Source organism: Carcharodon carcharias, chromosome 12, assembly GCF_017639515.1.
Source record: "Carcharodon carcharias isolate sCarCar2 chromosome 12, sCarCar2.pri, whole genome shotgun sequence".
Classification (NCBI taxonomy): domain Eukaryota; kingdom Metazoa; phylum Chordata; class Chondrichthyes; order Lamniformes; family Lamnidae; genus Carcharodon; species Carcharodon carcharias.
This window is the reverse complement of record NC_054478.1, coordinates 145,655,089-145,678,353: the sequence shown is the minus strand read 5'-3', so window position 1 is coordinate 145,678,353 and position 23,265 is coordinate 145,655,089. Positions and strand designations below refer to the sequence as shown.

At 39.4% G+C, this 23,265-nt stretch overlaps 1 protein-coding gene across 13 annotated transcripts in view; it reads left to right on the top strand.

Annotated features, from left to right (window-relative positions):
- The window catches only part of hdac4 (histone deacetylase 4), a 454,869-nt gene that overhangs the window by 223,816 nt on the left and 207,788 nt on the right, over positions 1-23,265 (top strand). For 12 of the 13 annotated variants that reach the window (XM_041201590.1, XM_041201589.1, XM_041201588.1 and 9 more), the window contains one exon: positions 21,779-22,017. In XM_041201590.1, coding sequence (XP_041057524.1) covers positions 21,779-22,017 — 239 coding nt within the window. Of the gene's footprint in view, positions 1-593; positions 613-21,778; positions 22,018-23,265 lie in introns of those variants that run through there. The other variant, XM_041201592.1, reaches the window with a different exon arrangement.

The following is a 23,265-nucleotide window of genomic DNA, read 5'->3' as shown; positions in this document are numbered from 1 at the left end:
TTGCAGTTTATCATTCACCTTAAAATGCGGTATATGTGCATGTCAAAAGATTATTTTCCAAGCAGTGAAATTTGATTGGTTGTATTATAGAAGTGTTAACCAGTGGGTGGCTAGATGTAATGATGCTGGCAAAGCTGCACTGGGGGTACGGCTGCTCTGGGACTAAATGTATTCACCGAGTTTCCAGGAAATGGGCGACTGTGCAGTAAGTGCTCAGTATGCTTGAGAGAGTGTTCTGATGTCATCATCACTAAAGAAGCAAGTAACACGGGCCAAAGCTGGCTTGTTCTGACTGAAACTTAATTTCTTTCCCATTAACAATTACCTCAAGTTTTGAACTGCAGTAAATGGGTAAGGTAACCATGGGTACAGTGCCTCATACGCTGAATGAATGATTTGTCTTGGCTTGTATTAGCTGGGAGAGAATTGTAACTATTGTACGAAGGAAAAGCTGAAGAAACCATTTGCAGCTTGTAGACATCAGATGTTAGCAGGGAGCGTCCTGGATTACAGCCTCATTTTCTGTTCTTTGCTGCAGTGGAATGTTGCTCAGTGTGGCTTTCCGAGGTTATCCTTTTACAGCATGAAGTTGTGGTCATTGATATTTTGATGGTAAGAGAGGACTGTCCTATTAATTTCCAATAGTAAGATACTATTTCTACCACCCCCACCCCCTTCTATTAAGGCTGCTAGGCAACAGCAAAAAAATGGATTAATCATTTAGATTAACTGGTTTATTATGGAAGCTGCAGTCTGCTTAATACTGTGAGCTTTGAGTAAAATATTTCATAGCTAAAACAATTTTTTCAGTTTTTAAAAAAAAGTGATAATTTACATGGTAAGAATTTAAAGCACTGTGTATTTTTGTATAATGCTGCCTTTATTTAAAAAACTGGAAAGGTGTTTTAAATTTGTTTTCTCAGCATGGTGTATGGTTCCTAGTAGGTATTTGCAAGTCCGTGTTCTTTTTTAGTTTTATCTCTGATTATCGTCTGTCTGTTTTGTGTGGGTGTCGCAGTCAGGTGCTGCAGGAGCTGTAAGAAGAACCTGTAGCTAAAAATAACCGTGATCTCATTCCGAGGCAGTTATTGACATTTATTGCAACGTAGACTTTATTTTAACACACCCAAATTGTTGCTGTTGCTTTTAACTTTTATCTTTTCTACCTTGGTAGACTGTTTGGGAGGACAGTAACGAAACAATGTAAAAATCGTAAATATGTACAGTAGGGAGTGAGGTAAAATTTGGTCTTTTCTCTGGATCATGTGTTTGATGTGGTGGGCAATGCTCTCTGATTGAAAATTCAACATGTTTGAAATTCTGAGTAAAACCTGCACCTTTACCACAGCATGAATATTCTGGGGCTATGTTCCTAGTATGGCAGTCGGTTCCATGTATTAGATTGCCAGAAGTCCTGACCTCTTTGTCCACTTGTCCAGGCAGGAGTTCTAGTTACCTTGCTATGCCCAGTACTTAAATGAATCAAGTAAGCAGTCATCTTTTACATTGCATACCTACTTTGACATACCAATGTGAAATTTGATTTGTGGGACTATGCTGAAGTGCTGATAAATTAGTATTTCAGTGGTTTAATGTCTGCATTTGTTGCACAATATCCATCTCAAGATTTCACCTCCTTAATTAAGTTGAGAATTTGGCCATTCTTGCCAAAGTGTGACTTCCTTACTTTCTGATTTTGCTTGTGTATGGGCTTTTCGTAATGTCAAATTCAACAACATAATTTTGCTGTAATTGTGGTATTAATATGAAGTCAGGGCTTGTCCTCTGTCATGCTGATAATTTAAAAGATGCACCGTTGGAAAGGTAGGTACCACCTCATAGCAACTCTGTTAAATTGCCAGATGTGGGATAGGATGGGAGTGAAGTTGAGGTAAATGTTCCTGAGCTCCAGTAGATTGTTCTTGAACAGCAGGACACTTTGCTATGTTCTGCACATATTATCAACGTCCTGGTGAGTGCTACAGGCTTGTGCACTTCTGTGCTCCATTGCTTTTTGTTAATGGTTTGAAAGGTAATGCATGGCTGCCAAGTCCATGCATGTTCTGTTTTTCTACCTTCCCCCTCACCTTTTTGTCCTATTCTTTCCTGGAGATGGTGACTTCATGGGGATCAGCAGACCTCATCTCATCTAATCTCATGCACTTTTTTGGTAGAGGTCACTAGATAACAATTCCAGGATCAAGAAAGAAGCCTGACTGCTTTGCTTTTTTCCCATTGAGATGGTCTTTCTGTGCCTCCAACTGGGAGTAGCTAACTGAGCACAGACCAGGAATAAAACCTGCAAGTTTCATTACCTGTGTGGCTCGGTAACAAGCTAATGTAGTGCATTCTGCACTGAGCCATTGACAGAATTAAGGATTTTGAATTTTTTTTTTAACAATAGCTTTATCTTAGCTGTGTGTTTAACCGCTCTAATTTTTCAAGGTGATTGGTAGTGATTTATATTCATGAGAGCGGCTATCTGGCAAAGATTTTGTCCTTTTCCTAGGCAGGAAGGAGAGCCACTGCTGACAAAGTAGATTTTGGGGTAATGCATTGGTGTTTAGAAAAATGGGGGGAGCTGGTGGCATAGTGGTACTTTCACTGGACTAATATCCCACAGACCTTGGGTAATGCTCTGGGAACCAGGGTTCGAATCCCACCATGGCAGATGGTGAAGATGGAATTCAGTAAATAAAACCAGGAATAAAATGTCTGATGATGACCACAGGGTTACTGATTGTTGTAAAAACCCACCAGATTTACTAATGTCCTTTAGGGAAGAAAATGCCATCCTTACCTGGTCCGGTCTATATGCTGAAAGGATGTTTCTCCTTGTGGGCAAAACTAGAACTAGGGGACACAGCTTAAAAATAAGGGGTCTCCCATTTAAGATGGCGATCAGGAGAAATCTTTTCTCTGAGGGCCATTAGTCTGTGGAATTCTCTTCTCCAGAGAGCAATGAGGCTAGGATATTTTTGGATATTTTTAAGGCTGAGTTAGACATGTAGTTTGCAAAAATGGTTTCAGGGATGAGGAACTTCAGTTATGAAGATAGATTGGAGAAGCTGGGAGTGTTCTCCTTGGAGGGAAGGCAGCTAATTGGAGATTCAATACAGGTGCTCAGTATCATGAGGGCTGGACAGAGTAGATCAGGAGAAACTGTTCCTGCTTGTAAAAGGATCAAAAACCGGGGGCACAGATTTCAAATGATTTGCAAAAGAAGTAAATGCGGCTCTTGATTGACAAGGGAATAAAAGATAGACAGGAAAGCAGAGTTGACCTTATCAAATGGCAGAGCAGGCTTGAGGCCTGCTCCAGCTCCTAGTTTGTATGTTTGTATGGGCTTCAAGGGGCCAATTGTGTGCTGTCAATAAAAAGTCCAAGTTTGTTTAGTATATAAAAATAGAAAGCAGAACTGTGAGGATTATTGCTGTCAGATTCAGAAAGATCTGGGACCAGGCCAGCAGATAGCTGATGAAATTTAATGTTGATTAGTATAAAATAATTAGCATGAGATAAGAATCAAAAGGAGAAATATGTATTGAATAGAACTCTTCCAACATCCTGCCCTCTTATAGAAAGCAAGCTTTGGAGTTATTGTAGTCACGTTCATAAACCTTCAGCCCAGTACTTGGTTACAGTTAAAAGGTAAACGAGGGAATGAGTTTTATTACCATAGGGACACAATAGGAATTTAAAGGTACCACGTTGCCAAATAATTTACTGGGTAGTTTCTATTTTGAGTATTGTTCATATGTACAATTTCCTTGATAGTGCACAGGCACGTCTGCGGGTGAACAACAGACCATTCTGGGTATTGGGAATTTAGGAAAGTTGTGCTTTTCTTAGACTTCACAATGACCTAATTAAGGTTTGCCAAGGAAAGTTGTTTGATTATGCAAGGTTCAAATGCTATGAACATGAATTAAAAAGAGATTCGGAGGATAAATGTGAGTCAGACATAGCATTTTCTTTCAAGGGTCACTGACTTGTGGAACGTCCTTTTCAGTAATGATTGAATTAAAAGTAAATAACATGAATGGGTTCAAGAGGCAATTCGATGCATCTCCGGAGAGAGGAAGGATTGAGGCTAATGGTTTGGTTGCTAAGTAGGGCTGGACTATTAAAGAGGGCTGATTTGTTGAGGTCTCATAGCCTATTCCCATTGCTGACCAGTTTCTGTGATTCTTGCATTGAAATTTCCCCAAATAGATCAAAAATTAACCACAACATGTAGCCTGTTCTTTTAATGTTTCTTAGTTTTTCACGTTAGTTTTATCTATATTTATCTTTAAATCTCTATCTTTCTATCCATTCATGTAGTTTACAAAAAATGGTTCCAGGGATGAGAAACTTCAGTTATGAAGATAAATTGGAGAAGCTGGGACTGTTCTTCTTGGAGTGAAGAAAGCTAAGTGGAGATTTGATAGAGGTGTTCAATATCATAAGGGGATTGTATAGAGTAGATCAGGAGAAACTTCCTGCTTGTAAAAGAATCGAAAACCAGGGGGCACAGATTTCAAGTGATTTGCAAAAGAAGTAAATGCGATGTGAGGAAAAAGGTGGTTCGGGTCTGGAATCGCTGCCTGGACGTGTGGTGGAGGTATGTGCAATCAAGGCATTCAAGAGGGCATTAGATAATTAAGTAAAAACAATGTGCAGGATTATAGGGAAAAGGCAGGAGAATGGCACTGAATTATAATGCTCAATTCGGGGAGCTGGTGCAGACATAATGTGCTGAATGACCTCCTCCTGCACCGTCACAATTCTATGATTCCTTGGTGAAAAGTGAGCAGATTATTTCATTGCTCCTTGAGTTTGATCCAATTAATGGGCCTTAAGTGGTCTTTTTGCTTTCTGTGAAAGTGGGGAGTGAGGCCAGTCTCATTCTAGTTTATGAGCTCAAGCTACAGTTCAAACCTCTTGCAGTTTACAATTAATTGTTTCTTGAATACAAGAAGTTATGGACATGCAAGATTTTTCCTTTCTAACCATGCTACCTTGGTATATATTACTGGGAGATTTTAGCAGAAACCGGAGAAAAGCAGCTGTTCATGTAAATAGCTGAAACCCACCACCTTTTAGCCTTGGAAACAGTGCATTGTGATTGCTTTACTTACTGCTCCAACTATAGAAGTTACTGCTTTTTCTAAAACTGTGTATGCATAATTTTGTGTTTTATTTCTCCACTTAATTTTGACTCATCCCGAGCTACATATGACCTGTTACTTTGAGTAGTTAAACAGCAGCAAGAAGGAAGCGAGTTGGTTTGAATTACTCCGATGATTCTTTCACACCTACTTTTGATTTTGGAGTAGTCCAGAGAGCAGCTTCTTTTACACCTGCAACATTTGGAAACTTACCAGAATGGCTGGTTTCCAAAGCTGAAGATCTCTCAGAATTGTCACACTTGCAATTGGGAACTGAATTGTAGCTTAAGTTGAATTTTATTTGCCAGAATCAGTGAATTAATACTTGACAGAAAGGAATGGCAATGGAAGAAGAAATATCAGTCAGTAATTGCCTGGTATTTGAGCTGTGCCTTGACACTGACATTGGATATAAAATGTGCATCAGTCTTGTTCTCAAGGTGTGTGCTGCATATTAAAGATGACCACTCCTGAAAAAGATCAACATCTTATTTTAAACAAAAAGCAGATAATTGGAGGTGGTCCTACTCTAGATGCTCAGCTGCATGTTGTACAATTAATAGATTTTCACATGTATTGTCAATTTGGAGAGGTGTTTATCTAAAACAGGCAGAGAAAGATTTCAAGTAGATGGTTTAATTATCTAGTCACTGCTTTGTAATGAGTATTGTTGAGTGCTTAGTGCTGTTGCACAGTATGGGAGGAGCACTGAAGCACAAGGTGAAGGAAAGTACAAAGCAATATTTATTTTTAGCTCCATTTCTGACTCCAGGACTCTGGGGTTGGTTATACTGAACTTATGGCCTTATCATCTGTTGTGTTAAAGCCTGTCTTGTTATCTGGCTTCAGTAGTTCAGTGGTGTTTGCTTGTCTAGCTTTTCAGTAGTAGCTATTTGTTAATATTGAGATGATACCAATGACTCCCACAAGAGTGTCAGCTATACAAGGTATAATGTACTGCTAAAACCGGTGTTGTAACACTGCTTCTTTACTATTAGCTACGATGTTATTGAAGCCTGTTGCAGTAATGGGCAGCATCAATCAAGGGTGTCATCACTGAGGGAGTGTATTGATAATAGGCCAAAACCATTGGTCAAGAAGGTCGAGTGGGGGAAAAAAGAGTGGGGACTGATTGCATAATTTAGGAAAGCACAACCGGTTTAAGTTGAAATGCATTGATTTTGAAGGGACTGTTCGCAGATGTATAGACTTTTATCCATGGGGAGTGTCAAATTACAACATGCTCTGAAGTTCCCCTATTTAAGCTTCTATCACGAGCTGTACTGGCACCAAGTTTGTACCTCCTCCCTCAGTCATCATTAGCCATCAATATCTAATGGTATCTAGATAACTGGCCTCTGAATTCAACGCGATGTTTTTTTGCAATTCAGATTTTAAATACTTATCAGAGAGGTTGCCTTTTTGCAATTCTGTTGCTGAAATCCTCCAGGTCCATACATCTGATGGATATACCTCATAGCATAATTTATTTAAAACTAGATAACGTCATATTTTGGAGCATAAGTTGTGTGACAAAAGCATTAAAATTAATGTAAAGACTGTGCAAAATTGGAACTACAGTTTTCATAATGTTTTTAATCATGGACTTCCATTTAATGTTTAATTCTGAGCATATGTCTGGACTGGAGTCAACAATTATGCATCTTAGCTGTGTGGCAGATTTGTACTTCTATGATCAGATATTTTGTGTTATCTTCATGGTCAGTTTTCAAGTTAAGGGAAGGGACTGGTGAAAGCAAAATGTAACTGCTGCTGAAAAACAAAATATTACGCATGATGCTTAGGAAGGAAGTTGAGTGGAACTTGAGAAATGTGAGTCTACTGAAGAAATGTAGAATTTATAGGAAAAAAATAAACTTGAGAGTTGACAATATAGCAAAATAAAAATAAATCATGGGATGAAAATGCCGCAACATGGGAAATTAATAGACTAAAAGGGGGAATGTTTAACAAAAGAAATTAAATAAAAATTGAGAAGACAGACTAGAGGTAATCTTGATGTAATCACACTGCAAAATAATTTTTTTCCAAAATTGACCGTCTCCATATAATTTTAGAAGCTGCCATAGGAATTATTTAAAAAGAGAAGCCAAAGGAAGTCTAGGTTAAGCCTCCACAATCAAGACACATCCTTAATAAACTAATATTTGTAGAATGAGGGTTAATGGGAGCAAGAATAAATAAAGACCCCAGAGCTTTTGATGCATGATCGTAATATATACAACCTGTAAGGTCTGGAAATTTGTGCCAGAAGTCAAATGTTAAAAATTTCATAATAAAATTGCAAGGTAGTTGGGCACCAATTACAGTTGGAATTCAACAGCATGGCAGTGCTTTTGGATAGTAATATATTGTATAGAATCAAGCTCAAATTCAAGCTGCACATACAGCAAAGGTGCAGGTCTCATGTTGGAATAAAGGACTTCAGCTGCTACTATTCACACTGTAAGAAAGAAAGACTTGCATTTATATAGCACTTTTTGCAACCACTGGATGCCTCAAAGCATTTACATCCAAGTATAGTCACTGTTGCAAGGCAGGAATTGAAGCAGCAAATATGCATATAGTGAACTCCTACAAACAGCAATGTGATAATGACCAGATAGTCTGTTTTTGTTATGTTGTTTGAGGGATAAATATTGGCCAAGGCACTGGAGATAACACCTCTGCTCTTCTTTGAAATTATGCTATGGGATCTTTTACATCCACCTGAAGAGACAGTTGGGGGCCTCAGCTTTTAATGTCTCATCCCAGAGAAAGCACCTCTGATGGTGCAGCCCTCCCTCAGTATTATACTGAATTGTCAAGCCTTGATATTTGCATCAAGTCCTGGAGCAGGACTTAAACCTGGAACCTTGTGATTCAGGCGAGAGTGCTACCAACTGAGCCACGTCTGGCACTACTGGTGACTTACACTTCAACCTCCTTTCTGAACCTTTTAGCTCCTCTTGTGTTAATAAATTTACAAGGAGCTACGTCAGCATAGAACCTTTGCACCAAAGTGGGCCAACAGATCCTGGGTTGGGGAGTCTAAAATGTTTCAATCCAATGCTTTCTATAGTGTTCTTCAGCATGTGGCATTTTGGTGATTGTACAGAAGCAGATACTATGTTAAGTACATGTAATTATGTACTAAAGTAGTGCCCATTTTTATTTGATGCTAGACTGCCTTTTGATTTTGCTTTAGCTGTTCAGCTGCTGCTTTTTCGTACAGTGATTGTCTGAAAATTAGAATCTGAATATAGCCTTTGTGCTTTCATTAGCATCTTGAATACAGGCTGTTTTCATAAGTTCTCGAGGCAAAACGTATGAAAGCAGTTTTCTATTTTGCTATAAAATATTCATGAAATACAGGCCTTTTGTATTGACGTGGCTTACATTAAGTAGAAAACTTCTTTCCAGATTTCATGAGGGCAGAAGGAGGTCAGTTGTAATCAATGTTGCTGTCAGGAACTTGTGGCATTTGACTTGTTCCTGTGCCATAGAAATGTGCGAGTCATGGCTGATGCATCAGCAACAGAGCATGGCATTCAAATTAAAAGGAACTTGCAAATTTGAAATCCAAAGAATAGAAAGATTAATTAGCAGCCCCCAAGTTTTGGGGAACTATACAGCAGGTAAGATTACTGGAAGCTATCTGATATTTTGCCCTTAGGATATATGTCACTGCCATCTTTTGGCATATTAATTGCATAGGTCTATCACACTGAACTTGAATTTTTTTTTTTAGCACAGTTCAAAAGATTGTGTAACAATGTGGAATGACAGAGTACAAGGTGCAAGTATAGCTCATGATTTTATCCTGTCTTGGCAGTGTGACTGTATTCAAATCTCCATGGAAGCTCACGAGGGAAAGGAAAACCATAGGAATGGAACTGCACTGATATCACACATATTTTTCGAACTAGAAATTAAACATTAAAGAGGTGTCTGGAATCAGGTCATTTGCTTACCATCTTCATTGGCAAATTATGCATATGTCTGAAATTTGTTACATAGTAACAATGTTAATAGAATCCTGAATATAAATTGTATTGATGTTGATTCTGAAGATTTGCAAACATGCTAAGTTGGAAAGCATTAGAAAACTGACAGGGTAAAAATTAATATAGGCCCAGTGACATGTAGTTACATTGCAAGCGCAGTAGGCCAAGGGTTTGTTCTAACTGGGTCTGCATGTGTACCCAGTATTCTGGAATATGGCAAAAATTGAAATTTCACTCATTGTGGAGACAAATTTCCAGCTTTTGCGTGTATACACTGGCCTTCTCTATTTTAAAGTAGGTTATGCGGCACTGATAGTTATGCAGATGAGTCAGTCTCCCCCAGTGTCATCACATACCCAAACCCGCTCTCCACCACCCCAACCCTGGTCAGTACTGCTCTGTGCCGCCTTCAGCTTCAGTCTATCTGTTTTCTGCTACTGGAGGATGAACACCACTGAACAGTCTGAGTAGACATGCCTGATATCACAAAAATATGTCTCTCTCAATGTACAGCTTTGCTCAGTATATTAAATATATTCCCAGCAATAATGGGAGCCTGGAGCAACATTGATGCTTGCATATTAGCATGGCCTAAAAATGCTGAATGTCTGTGCAAAATGTGTTGGCATACCTGCCTTCGTGTGGAATACATGAAAACTGTTATGGAGTGGAATATGAGAATAAACCAAGAGTATAGATTACAAGTCATTTTGCCTGAGTTTGCAAAAGAGTTTCCAATCAGAGAATGAAATCCACTGTTGATTGGGAGATGGCTTGCTATCTGTTGTCTGAGCAATGTTTCATTGCATCCCTTTTAATGTAGAAGAGGGTATGGGAACCAACTCCTTCCCAATTAATTTGGTTTATTAATACAGATTGCATTACTGTAGATACACTGACTAATGTAGAAAATGTGGTCATTTTCACCTTCTATTCTACGTAGAGAAAAGGTTACTTTTTAAAAAACATTCTCATATGCAATGTTTGAGGCTTACCATTCCAAATTAGCTTTGGTAGAAAATGGGAGAGTTGCAAATTTCATTGTGGGTCTTTTTAGAGCTACAGTCCCTTTTACACTGTGAACACTTGGAAATAGCTGTGACACAAATATTATTACGTAGGTCAGTGACATTATTTTAAAATAAAATATTACTGTAAACTATGCTTCTATTTATCGTGAAGCCAAAGCTTAGAAAAGAACATGTTTAAAAAGTAAAACCTGGCCCTTATGACATCTATTTGTGCCTTTCAGACCAAGTCTAAGTCAAAAGTCTGAGATTGCATTGTACTGTCAGAAGGATGCTTTTAAAATAATGATAAAATATATAAACACCACAAACTTATGTTGACTGAGTAATATATATGTAATTTAACCACTTACTCAATAATGGATTATAGAGCTACTTTAAGAAACCATTCTGGAATAGTTGAATGACTGATTTACTTTGTTTGTGAAAACCATAAAATGGTACCAGTATGATGTTGAAATGCTACTTAGATTTTTCAATTAAATTGTGGTAACCCTATACTTTAAATAGTTGCTATGTTTTCATAATGTTAAGAGGAGGAGGACATAACAGAGCTTGAGCTTCCTTGTGTTAATTTCAACTTTCCTGAGATGTTTCAGTGCAGAATCCTATAGGATCTTGATGTGGTTTCACACACCATCGTCTTTCCTAAGGTCACTTCATAGAAAACCTGTCAAACGGCTTGGCCTGATAATCACATCTCCAATGTGCACACATGATGCCACATGCCCTCAGAAGTTACAAACCAGAAGGTCCCTATAGAGCAGGCAGAAGTCAGTGAATAAGAGTAACAAACTGGAAAGATAAAGGTCAGCCAGCATCTAAAGAAACAAATTATGGTGCTAACAAATTGGCTACCTTTCATGGAAAAACTCAGCAAGTCTGGCAGCATCGGCGGAGAAGAAAAGAGTTGACGTTTCGAGTCCTCATGACCCTTCGACAGAACTTGAGTTCGAATCCAAGAAAGAGTTGAAATACAAGCTGGTTTAAGGTGTGTGTGTGTGGGGGGGCGGAGAGATAGAGAGAGAGGTGGAGGGGAGGGTGTGGTTGTAGGGACAAACAAGCAGTGATAGAAGCAGATCATCAAAAGATGTCAATGACAATAGTACAATAGAACACATAGGTGTTAAAGTTGGTGATATCTAAACGAATGTGCTAATTAAGAATGGATGGTAGGGCACTCAAGGTATAGCTCTAGTGGGGTTTTTTTTTATAATGGAAATAGGTGGGAAAAGGAAAATCTTTGTAATTTATTGGGAAAAAAAAGGAAGGGGGAAACAGAAAGGGGGTGGGGATGGGGGAGGGAGCTCACGACCTAAAGTTGTTGAATTCAATATTCAGTCCGGAAGGCTGTAAAGTCCCTAGTCGGAAGATGAGGTGTTGTTCCTCCAGTTTGCGTTGGGCTTCACTGGAACAATTCCCTTCCTTTTTTTTCCATTAAATTATAAAGATTTTCCTTTTCCCACCTATTTCCATTATATAAAAAAAAACCCCACTAGAGCTATACCTTGAGTGCCCTACCATCCATTCTTAATTAGCACATTCGTTTAGATAATATCACCAACTTTAACTTTAACACCTATGTGTTCTATTGTACTATTGTCGTTGACATCTTTTGATGATCTGCTTCTATCACTGCTTGTTTGTCCCTACAACCACACCACCGCACCCCCCCACCTCTCTCTCTCCGCCCCCCCACACACACACCTTAAACCAGCTTATATTTCAACTATTTCTTGGACTCGAACTCAAGTTCTGTCGAAGGGTCATGAGGACTCGAAACGTCAACTCTTTTCTTCTCCGCCGATGCTGCCAGACCTGCTGAGTTTTTCCAGGTAATTGTGTTTTTGTTTTGGATTTCCAGCATCCGCAGTTTTTTTGTTTTTGTTTTTATGGCTACCTTTCATGATAATTTGAGTCATTGGTTAAAATATATTTTTAGTCTTTGTATAAAAGTGTAATCACTTATACAGTACTTGTTATGCTGAATAAATACATGTTGCAAATCATGTCTACATTGTGTACTGCAGTACTTTGTGTTGGAGAGTTCATAAATACTGAATATTAATGACCTGATTCGATCTGCTGTAGTATTTCAGATAAGGAGTACAATGCTGTATGTGAAGTAGTGTTAATCCGCAAGGGTTTGAATGCTTACCTGCCTCACATTTAAATAAGATTGTTTAGCGACTGCTTTGCAAAGGCAGCTATGTAACCGTTGGTTTGAAATGGAACATGTCCTTTTGTGGTTTTGTATTTTTCAAGTTTTTGGAGTGCAGTTTGTGAATAAACTGCATGCTGCATAAACAAATGCAAAACAGAACCAAAATACATATATGGTACGTTTCACAAATGAAGGGTATGCCACCTGTAAGGGATAAGATCTTGCAAAAGAGAATTTTAATTGTTACTGTAAATTGTAATCCATCCATATCTACTTTTGTTTCTGTTGATGTCGTACAGAATACAGTAGTGGTAATGATCTGCCTAAGGGCAAACCTTCTGCTCATTTCTCTGTTCCTCGCTGCTTTGCAGTTAGCTCTTCAGTTGCTTGTAGGAGCTTCCCATTTTCAACTTTAAATTGTCTAATGTCATAATTCTCTTTCTTCTTCTTGGTCTCCACACTGTAACCTTCCTTCAGTCACCTCCTTTAGCAAGTTCTTATGCCTTAGAATATGGCCAATCCAACCTTGTTGTCTTTTCTTGATGATATTGACTTTCCTCCTCTTCCTCCATCCTGAGAATTTCTTCATTGTTTTCATGTTCTCCATCCTTCAGAATCATATTTCACAACTTTCCAATCTTTAGATGTCTGCTTTTCTCAAGGTTCAAATTTCAGCTGCGTATAACAAGACCCTCCAAATCACAATCTTGATCATTCTTTCTTAAGATTACTGCTTATTGTTATGCTGAACAATTCTTTATATTTTGGGAATGCATTCTTTGCCATTGCTATTCTAGCTCTGATTTCTTTATGGCAGTAACTGTCTTCTGACAAGATGCTTCCCAGGTGCTTAAATAGTAATACCTGTTCCAGCTGTTGACCTCTACTTTCCCACCATTATTTCTTCCAGCCTTAATAACTTTCATCTTTTTGACATTAATTTTCATTCTGTAAGCTTTTACCACTTCATTTGTGCTATCCATTCGACTATAGACCTTCTGTTGTGCCTGGCCATCTGGAAATCTCATTCCCTTCATCACTTGACCTCCTACTTTGATGCCATTCTGTACTTCATCTGGTGCTTCATCATCTGTGATCAATACAGCAGTACAGGATGAAATTTATTGCATAAAACTTTAACAAATCATTTTTCAGTTGCAATGCGTTCTGTTAAGTTGAGACCTGTTTTACATTGCTTCAGATGGCTATTTTTAACTTGTGATCAGTGGAAGTCTGAACATAATTGCTTAGGACTACCAGTGGCATTTAATCAGGCTGGCAGAGAATGAATGTAATTTTTAAAATGAATAGCTTACCTTTGTTTTAGTGCCATGAGGAGAGTTATTGCTAAGAACCAGTCTTTTTGCTACAGTAATTTCCTCGAACCTTTGAGTTCTGAAAAGGAAGTTTTGAACCATCCAGGTACCATGGGATATCTGTTGGTATAAATCAGCAGTCAAGTTCTAACTAAGTTTTGCTCCATAGTTTGCTGTCATCCCCACATCTTGCCTCCTTCCTTCCTTCCTTGCAGTATTTATTGGAATAAAATTATTAATGTATACAAAATTATAAATTATTATAAGGGAGGAGTAAACCAAGTGATAGAGTTACTAAAGAGATATCTTACTTAAGAAGCTGCCCAACTGTAAGTGGGGCAGTGTCACTGATAGTGGGCCTGGATTCCAGCATCAGACCTCATTTGTAAGGAGTAAAACTGGGAGCTAGAAACAATTTTACGTGTATTTTTGCTAACTTTATGCAGATTGAACTATAAAGCTTATGTAACTGACTGTTTCTTTGATGCTTTTTTAACAGCTCCATTGAATATGTCACTTTATCTCAAAATTGAACTATTACCCTTATTATATGCTGTTATTTTGTTGTTTCTACATCATGGACTGATGCTTTGTGAATAGAATACCACGTTTCCAGGAAATTCTGTCTTATCAGCCTGAGAGTTGATTGATACACATTTGATAACTCCTGTTTCAATGAAGTGCGCAGGCTTAGGATGGTGTGACAGGCGTGCTGCCAAATGTCCCAGTTTATTCACAAATGCTGGCTTAAAAATACAAGCATCAGGGAGTTCAACATCTCCTTGGAAACCTCCTCTCTTCAACCACCTCAGCAGAACTTGACCTAATGTATCCTGAGCAACCCCCATTGCTTCACTGCAATATAAGCATTTCTCACACCAGCCATGTTTGTGGATATCTCTGATTAGTGCCAAATGGTATGTATTTAAAGATGAATATATACATTCACTAAGATGAGAGCTGTCAATACTGGGGAATGCATCATTCTTCGCACTCTTGTGAACAAATCAGGAATCCTTGGGTCAATTGTTGAAGTCATAGAACCAAGTTTCTCTTTTGCTGCTGCATTATTGTTCCAGTACCAGCACCTCAATTGTTCCAGTGATTTTTAGTTCACATCAAACAGCTGGCATCTGAGTGTGCCAAATTACTGACGTGGGCTTGTTTTGTGCTATGCAGCAATACCTATTAAAAATTGCCAAACTTCATTTCATTTCACCTTACTCCTTCTGGCGGCTGTAAAGAGCAAGAGGAAATGCAATTTCATCACACTCTGTGCTGCATTCAAATCCAGAAGCATGTAAAAGAAGATCATGTAATTCACCTGCAGTACCCAATCCCTTTGAAGAATTACCATTACAGAGTTACTGGATGCTCTTTGCTACTTGATGCTCTTTGCTAATGAATTTAGGTGTCATTTAAACATTCTGATATCAGAGGCAAGATGTTAACTGTACAAGTTGCTGGTAATTTAATTATTCACATGGAGTAGTTAGCATAAGGGGCCTGGCAATCTCAACCAGAAAACAGTTACAATGTTTCTGAACATCTGTAGTTAGATTATAATGTTAAACTCTCTTTCTCCACCCCTCCCCACAACATAATTTCATTATTTTTTTACTCATCCATAAGGAGAAATATTTTTCCCTGCTCTAACTTTGATTTATCATTTCCAAAGAGTAGGACACTTAAGCTGTTGCTGTGGGCCTGTACTGATGCTATGAATAAGCACTGATGGCAATTATATCTGTCCTCCCTTAGATATTTGTACAGAGTTCCTCAGGGTAGTGCCCTAGGCCCAACCATCTCAGCTGCGTCATCAATAATCATCCCTCCATTATAAGGTCAGAAGTGGAGATGTTTGCTGATGAATGTTCAGCACCATTTGCAACTCAGATTACTGAAGCAGTCTGTGTCTATTTTCAGCAACACCTGGACAATGTTCAGGCTTAGGTTGACAAGTGGCAAGTAACATTTGCGCCACCCAAGTACCAGGCAATGACCATCTCCAATAAGAGATAGACTGACCATCGCCCCATGACATTCAATGACATTACCATCACTGAATCCCCCACTATCAACATCCTAGGGGTTACCATTGACCAGAAACTGAACTGGACTAGCCATATAAATACACTGGCTACAACAGCAGGTCAGAGGCTGGAAATTCTGTGGAGGGTAACCCCCCACTTGACTCCCCAAAACCTGTCCACCATCTATAAGGCACAAGTCAAGAGTCTGATGGAATACTTTCCACTTGCCTGGATGAGTGCAGCTCTCACAACACTCAAGAAGCTCAACTCCACCCAGGACAAAGCAACCCTCTTGATTGGTACCCCATCCACAAACATTCACTCCCTCCACCACCAATGCACAGTGGCAGCAGTGTGTACCATCTACATGATGCACTGCTCCTTCGACAGCACCTTCCAAACTCTCGACCCCCACCACCCAGAAGGACAAGGGCAGCAGACGCATGGGAACACCACCACCTGCAAGTTCCCCTCCAAGTTGCACACCATCCTGACTTGGAACTATATTGTTGTTGCTTCACTGTTGCTGGGTCAACATCCTGGAACTCCCTCCCTTCCTAATAGCACTGTGGGTGTTCCTGTGGGTGCAGTGGTTCAAGAAGATAGTACAGCACCACCCTCTCGAGGGCAGTTAGGGATGGGCAATAAATGCCTGGCCTAGCCAGTGATGCCCACATCCCACTAAAAAAAAACAAATTAAAAAAAAAAGCTTTGTACAATGTGAATAAATCCTATTCCTGCTATGGTGTGCCTTCCAAAACTACTGTCACCAAAATGCATTCCTGTTTTAGTTGAGTTTCATTTGTTGTTACTGACATTACTGGCAGCTTACTGCCATCAGAATGGTTTGACACTGTCAGGGATCTGGCAGCAGTATACTTACTTTTTACATGAGATGACAATGGAAATTGATAATGAGCATTTGGATCGTAAAACTGTTCTAAAAGTTGTACATTATTTCATCAGTTCAGTTAGATATTTAGAAAATATTTTGGTATATGTGGAAGCACTCATTTGTTCAGTATGTGGTGATAAATTCTTATTCTGGGAGGTTGATTTTGAACTCTCAGTACAGTCGGTCCTTTGTTATCCACATCCTGTTTACTTTTTGTAAAACTGGTGAGCAAATAGCCAATGGAAATAAAAAAACAGGTAATTACTCAATTATTCTGAACACTAGTCTTTTAAAGCATTCGACCATTTGGAGGGACATACTTGATATTCTTTTTTGTTTTTATTTTTATGTTTACCATTTATCTTTGGGGAGTTTGTATAATTGTTGTAAGTTAGTGTTTGGAGGATTTGAATATTTATTCCCATTGACATTATGTAGGCTTAGTATTGGTATACTGTACAACTTATTAAGTGTATCTTTACTGGGTGTCATCTAGGACTATAATTTTTATGTATTATGTCTAGACAACTCTATATCTTGCTGCCTAATAGCAGTATCATTTTGGAATTTCAAAACCTCAAAGCATTTCTTCTTCAAAATCGAATCTATATATCTGCAGCCCTGAGAAGCAACTTCAACAAGGTCCTAAATTGTTTTACAGTCCCAATTGTACCATAATTAACAGTGATAGAAGGGCATGTCATCCCTCTCGTGTGGATATGCAGGGTTTTAAAAAAAAAATTTGATGCATAGACGAGAGCCTAAAAATTGAATGTCACATCACCCATTTTTCTGGTGCTTAAGAATCCATTAAGGCCAGTGGGTACATACAGCAGCCTTTGACACACTTGATCAATCGATCCTTCTCCAGTTGAGTGGGACTTCACTTGTCTGGTTTCATTCTTATTTGTCTAATCATAACCAGAGAATCACCTGCAATGGTTCCTCTTTCTACACCTGCACTGCTATTATGGTGCAGTTTAAGGATCTTTCCTTGGGTCCCTCCTATTTGTCATGCTGCTCCTTGGCGACATCACCTGACAAAAGCACTGTTGATTTCCACTTGTACATTGGTAACACCCAACTCTACCTCAACATCTCCTCTCTTGACTCCTTCACTGTAGTTAAATTGTCACACTGCATGTCTGACATCCAGTACTGGATGAGCAAAAATTCCCTCAAGTTTAATACTGGGAAGATAAAAAGCCATTGTTTTTGGTGCTCACCGTAAACCCTGCTTCCTAGCCACCTATCCCTGGCAATGGCGGTTGGCCCAAGTTGAGCTTCCGATCACAAATCCACATTAGCACTAAGACTGCCTATTTCCACCAACATTACATAGCTCCTGACTCCTTTGCTCCTGACTCAGCTCATCTGCTGCTGAAACCCTCATTTATACCTTCATTACCTCTAGACTCTTGCAACACACTCCTGGCTAGCCTCCCATGTTCTACCCTCCATAAGCTTGAGGTCATCCAAAACTCTCCTCCCATGTCATAACTCGCAGCGTCCTTTCTCTTGTGTTCTCTAACCTACATTAGCCTCCCGGTCAAGCAACGTCTTGATTTTAAAATTCTCATCCTTGTTATCAAATCCCTCCATGGTTTCACCCCTCCCTATCTCTATAATGGTGAGGTCCAAACCTCGACCTGGGGAGGGGAAGGGGGAACCACTCACTTTCTCCCCAAAGCTGCTCTTGCCTCCCTTCAGCTGCCAGGTTCCTCGATGCCTGAGTTAAACTCGAAGAGCAGGTTAAAAAAGAATCTTTCAGCCTAATTAAAATATTTAATTGGCTAACTTGACATCTCGGATTGGGTTAGCTGCACGTCCCTTGCCCCACTCCTCTTAAAACCACAAGTGGGAAGTTTGGAGGTGGGTTAGAGTCAGATTTGAGATTTTTAAAGTTTTAAAATTTCACCCAACCCCTGTTATTGGGAGTGACGGTTCAGCCCTGTTTGTCCTAGTAAGGTTTCTTGAGTCTGGTTGAGGACTCACAGGTCACAGGTCCCCTGTAAAGGCTGCAGGGCTATTTGAATTGATAACCACAATTTGCAGTGTAAAAGCCCAGAGAGTCTGCGGGCAAGTGTAAGTCTAATAAAAGACCAGCCTTGTTCATTCTCCACTAGTTGCAAAACCTGGGCCAATCATTTTGCTTCAGTTTAATAACTGACCTCTGTAACATTAAATTGTGTGTGTCTGTATATGTAAAATATACTGTTCCCATCTAGCGTATAGTGAAATAAAATGTTTATCCCTCAGTCACTACAGCAATGTAGTGATTTTGAAACCCAAAAGTTGCAAGTTTAATAGATTGTGGATGGGCACCAGGAAAAATGGCTGTGAAAGGTGCTGGATTTGCTGTCAAAACAAAACAATAACCTTTTGGAAAGAGAACCATATGCTGTTTAACCTACAGAGGAATCTATGCATGACTATACAGTTGATTCTGAACGTGCTCAGAGCAACTAAAGGATGGGCAATAAATGCCACCTTTTCAGCATTAACTACACGCTAAGAAGGATTCGATGGTGGGAAATTGCCATTATGACATATATCCCTGGTGGCTTATAGTATTATTAATGGAATAAACTGTTCTTTCCCTTCATAGGAAGTATTCTGCTTGCGCATAAATGGGCGCATGCATGCACATTTTGGCGCATTTAAAATTTCAGAGTTTAGCATAGACTCTGACTTGACAAACTAGCCAAATAGCAACAGCAAGCTTATGGTTAACAATCCCATGACATACAATTGCTGATGAATTGTACTCCACAAACACCAATCTCTCACACCCTAGCCCAAATACTTCAATGGTGCTCTTTGCATGCAAAGATTTTTCTAGGTTAGCCCACAAAATGTTATACTCGTGCCCCCACCGCCCCAGCACCCAGGATAGTCTTGCCATATCAACTCTCTTCATTAATATCCAAAACACTCCACCATTCCAACAGCGTTAGGCTGTCTGCGAATTTCAATTTACAAAGGAGCTTCCTTATGCTATCCTTCCTGAAATCCACGTGACCGCATTCCATAAGACATAGGAGCAGAAGGAAGCCATTCAGCCCATCGAGTCTGCTCCATCATTCAATAAGATATGGCTGACCTGATAATCCTCAACTCCAGTTGAATGGAGGTCACTGGTTCCTACATGTACCAACTTGTATTTTCTAAGGGGCCCTAAATTGAGCTGACCTATTTCATGTTGGCCTATTGTCTTTTACAGTCTTTCACTTTTGATATCCAGTGTTAGCAAGTCTGTTCCTCTGCGCTTCCTGCTAACAATTCAGTGGAATGATAGGCAAAAGTTACACCAAATATTGCAAATAAATGAACTCCAGAGCTTAGCAGCTATGGAATTTGCATAAATGTGGAAAGTTCTCTTCACTATTAATAGCTTCAGCAGCTGTCATATTCGCTTATACTTTGTGCCAATGAGGGAATGGAAGGTCTTCAGTCGTATTGAGTCATACTTGATCTTGAAAGGTCAAACTTTTTTTTTCTCGACACTAACTATGCTTCAAGGCAAATTCAAAGAATTGACTTGCTGTCATCATCTTGGTTAGTGTGTGATAAACTATGATCTTGTGTTCAACAGCTTGAATATCTTGGCATAATAGCACCCTCATTCATATTCCCATTGATAAAGGTATCCAGAACAGAAACATTATTCTGTTTTGTTCCGATGTAGAATTTGTCCTTAAATAATTTTAAAAAGAATATGCTTTCCTTCATGTGAATCAGATATGATTCGAGTTCCCTTAAGGTCCATAAGAAATTGGAGCATGAAAAGGCCATTTGGCCCCTTGACCCTGCTCCACTATCATGGCTGATCTGATTATGGCCTTTTCTCCACTTTCCTGTCTGCCCCCAATAACCCTTGATGCCCTTGTTGATCAAAAATCTGTCTAATGCAGCTTTGAATATATTCAGTGACCCAGTCTCCATTGCTCTCTGGGGAGGAGAGTTCCAAAGTCTAATGACCCTCTAAGAGAAGAAATTCCTCCTTATCTACATCTAGACTCCTCCACATGGGGAAACATCTTCCCAGCATCCACCCTCTCAAGTCCCCTCAGAACATTTTATGTTTCAATAAGATCACCTCTCATTCTTCTGAACTCCAATGAGTATGATCTAACCTGGATATTTTAGCCAAACTTTATGCTATCCTTCCTCAAATCCACGTAACTGCATTCCATAAGATTAAGCCATTCGGTCCATCAAGACTGCTCCACCATCCAATGAGATCATGGCTGATCTGATAATCCTCAGCTCTGCTTGAATGGAGATCACTGGTTCCTGCATGTACCAACTTGTATTTTCTTAGGGGTTCTAAATTGAGCTGACCTTTTTCCTATTGCCTTTTACAACCTTTCACTTTTGATGTCCAGTGTTAGCAAGTTTACATGATCTATCATTTCCACATGAACATTGTAGGAAATTCAATGTTTCGCTATGTTATTATGGCAATATCAATTTTTCAATATCCGTTCAGCAATAATTAACTAAGCTATTTTATTGTCATTGTGTTGTTGTGAGATTTGATGAAGATTTAAAAAAATTAACCCAAAGAAATAGTTGTCAAAGATTAAAAGAAAGATTAAAGAACACTGGAGATGGAAATTATTTTCTGGTTAACTTCATTCAAGGGAACTTAGCAATCTTTTCATTCAGGCTGTAATCTATTTCTAGCACATACAAAATGTCTAAACAATCCTTTAATACAGGCAGACTGCTTCTGCCCAACCCAAATGTATGCGCATGCATCAATTTTTCTTCAGTTTGTCCAGCTAAACCTGGAGCTCTCATTAATGTTTACAAATTCACCTTGTGTCCAGTTCACTCTGGTTCTGGACTCCTGTCTGTATTCCTGTGTTTTGCTGCCCTTCTCTCTGACACAGCCTTGACAGCAGTGGCACTCAGGAAAACGAAGAAAGTATTCAACTGTTTACAGCCGATATCGTGTAAACTGGACAGAACATGTCTACAGTGATCGTTCTGATATAAGGGGGTTACACTGTACTCCTAAGTCTGTGTATGTGCGTCAGTACCCATATCTATAGAAATAAGGATCTTGAATTGATTCCTGAGATTTGTATGAGTGATTCTTTATAATTTTGGGTATGTTAAAAATGCCAGAATGAGTTACTGATTCTAATTATTATATTTTTTTTTACATTTATAGTTGATATAAGCACAGCATTGCCTCAAGTCCAGCCCAGTACACCAATGGATCTTCGGCTTGATCATCAGTTTACAGTGCCAGCTGCTGACCCCAGTGTGCGAGAACAGCAGCTACAACAGGAACTGATTGCTCTAAAACAAAAACAGCAAATCCAACGTCAGCTTCTTATAGCAGAATTTCAGAGACAACATGAGCAGCTCTCACGGCAACATGAAGCCCAACTACAAGAGCACATAAAGGTAACCCAAGATATTAAAACCACAGTGACCAATTCAAACTGACCTAGTAATGGGGTATCTGTTCTGAACTGAATTGTAAGAATATGGTTAACCAGATACTGTGATTTAAGCTATTGCGATGGATTATTTTTAACAACAAATTACATTTATATAGCACATTTATTGTCATAAAATGTCCTAAGGCGCTTAAGAGCGATGTGAATAACACTGCAGAGCAGCAGGAGGAGATATCAGGATAGATTTCCCAACAACTTGATCAGAGAGCTAGGTTTCAGCAGTAAAACAATGGGAAAGATGTATAGGGCCATCTGAGTCAGCTTTAAGGAAACAACAGTAATAATGACTTCCTGTTCCTTAATTAAGCAACATGAATGCAAAAATAAACACCAGTCCAAAGTTAAAGATACATCATGATTACAGCACAAATTAGTATATTGATAGATTTGAGAATGACTATGTGTAGTTCCATTGTGTTGGTTGTGATTTTTTTGTATGGGACAGGAGATTTAAAAAAAATCAATCAGGAGTGCCTGTGTCTTGAAACACATGTGATACTTAGAGGCAGGTCAAGTTACTATTTAAGGCCACTGCTTGTGTACTTTCATAAGGGAAGTGATCTCCATAAGTTCTGGAGCTGAATTTTTAATCAAGAGTGAGGAATAGGACATGGGGGCTAGTTTAAGATCCTGACCCCTTTATGCTTTAGACATGCCCACTGCCTTTTCAATGTTCCAGTCAATTCAAGGCTAGGGAGCGGACTTGCCATCCAATCGGGAGTGGTGGGCTGCTGACTCAACGGCCAATGGGAGGTCCTGCAGCACTGTTAGATTGGCAGTCCCACTGGCCCAGGTGAGAGCTGTCAACGTGAAGATGCAGACAGTGAGGGACGCGGACAGATAACTTAATTTTATTTTTCAAAATGCCACAGTTGCTTGGCCATAATCCAGGAGGGGTAGCCCCTCCAGGGAACAGCCAACTGGAGGCAGAGGTGCTTGAAATCCCAGTCAGCAAGGTAATGGGGCTCTGCAATTCATTCTAATTGGCCAAAATTGGCTATCCATTGTGAGCCGGCAGGCAGCCAATCCAATCCCAAGCTGGCATCTTTTCTGGCTTGGAATTGTGGCGGGGAAACAGTACAGAGTCTGGTGGCACCAAATTGCGCATCCGCCCACATCTGATCTGGACCCTGACCTACTTTAAAAATCCAGCCTCTGAAGTCAATTAAAGCCCAATTACTTTTACTGGAAG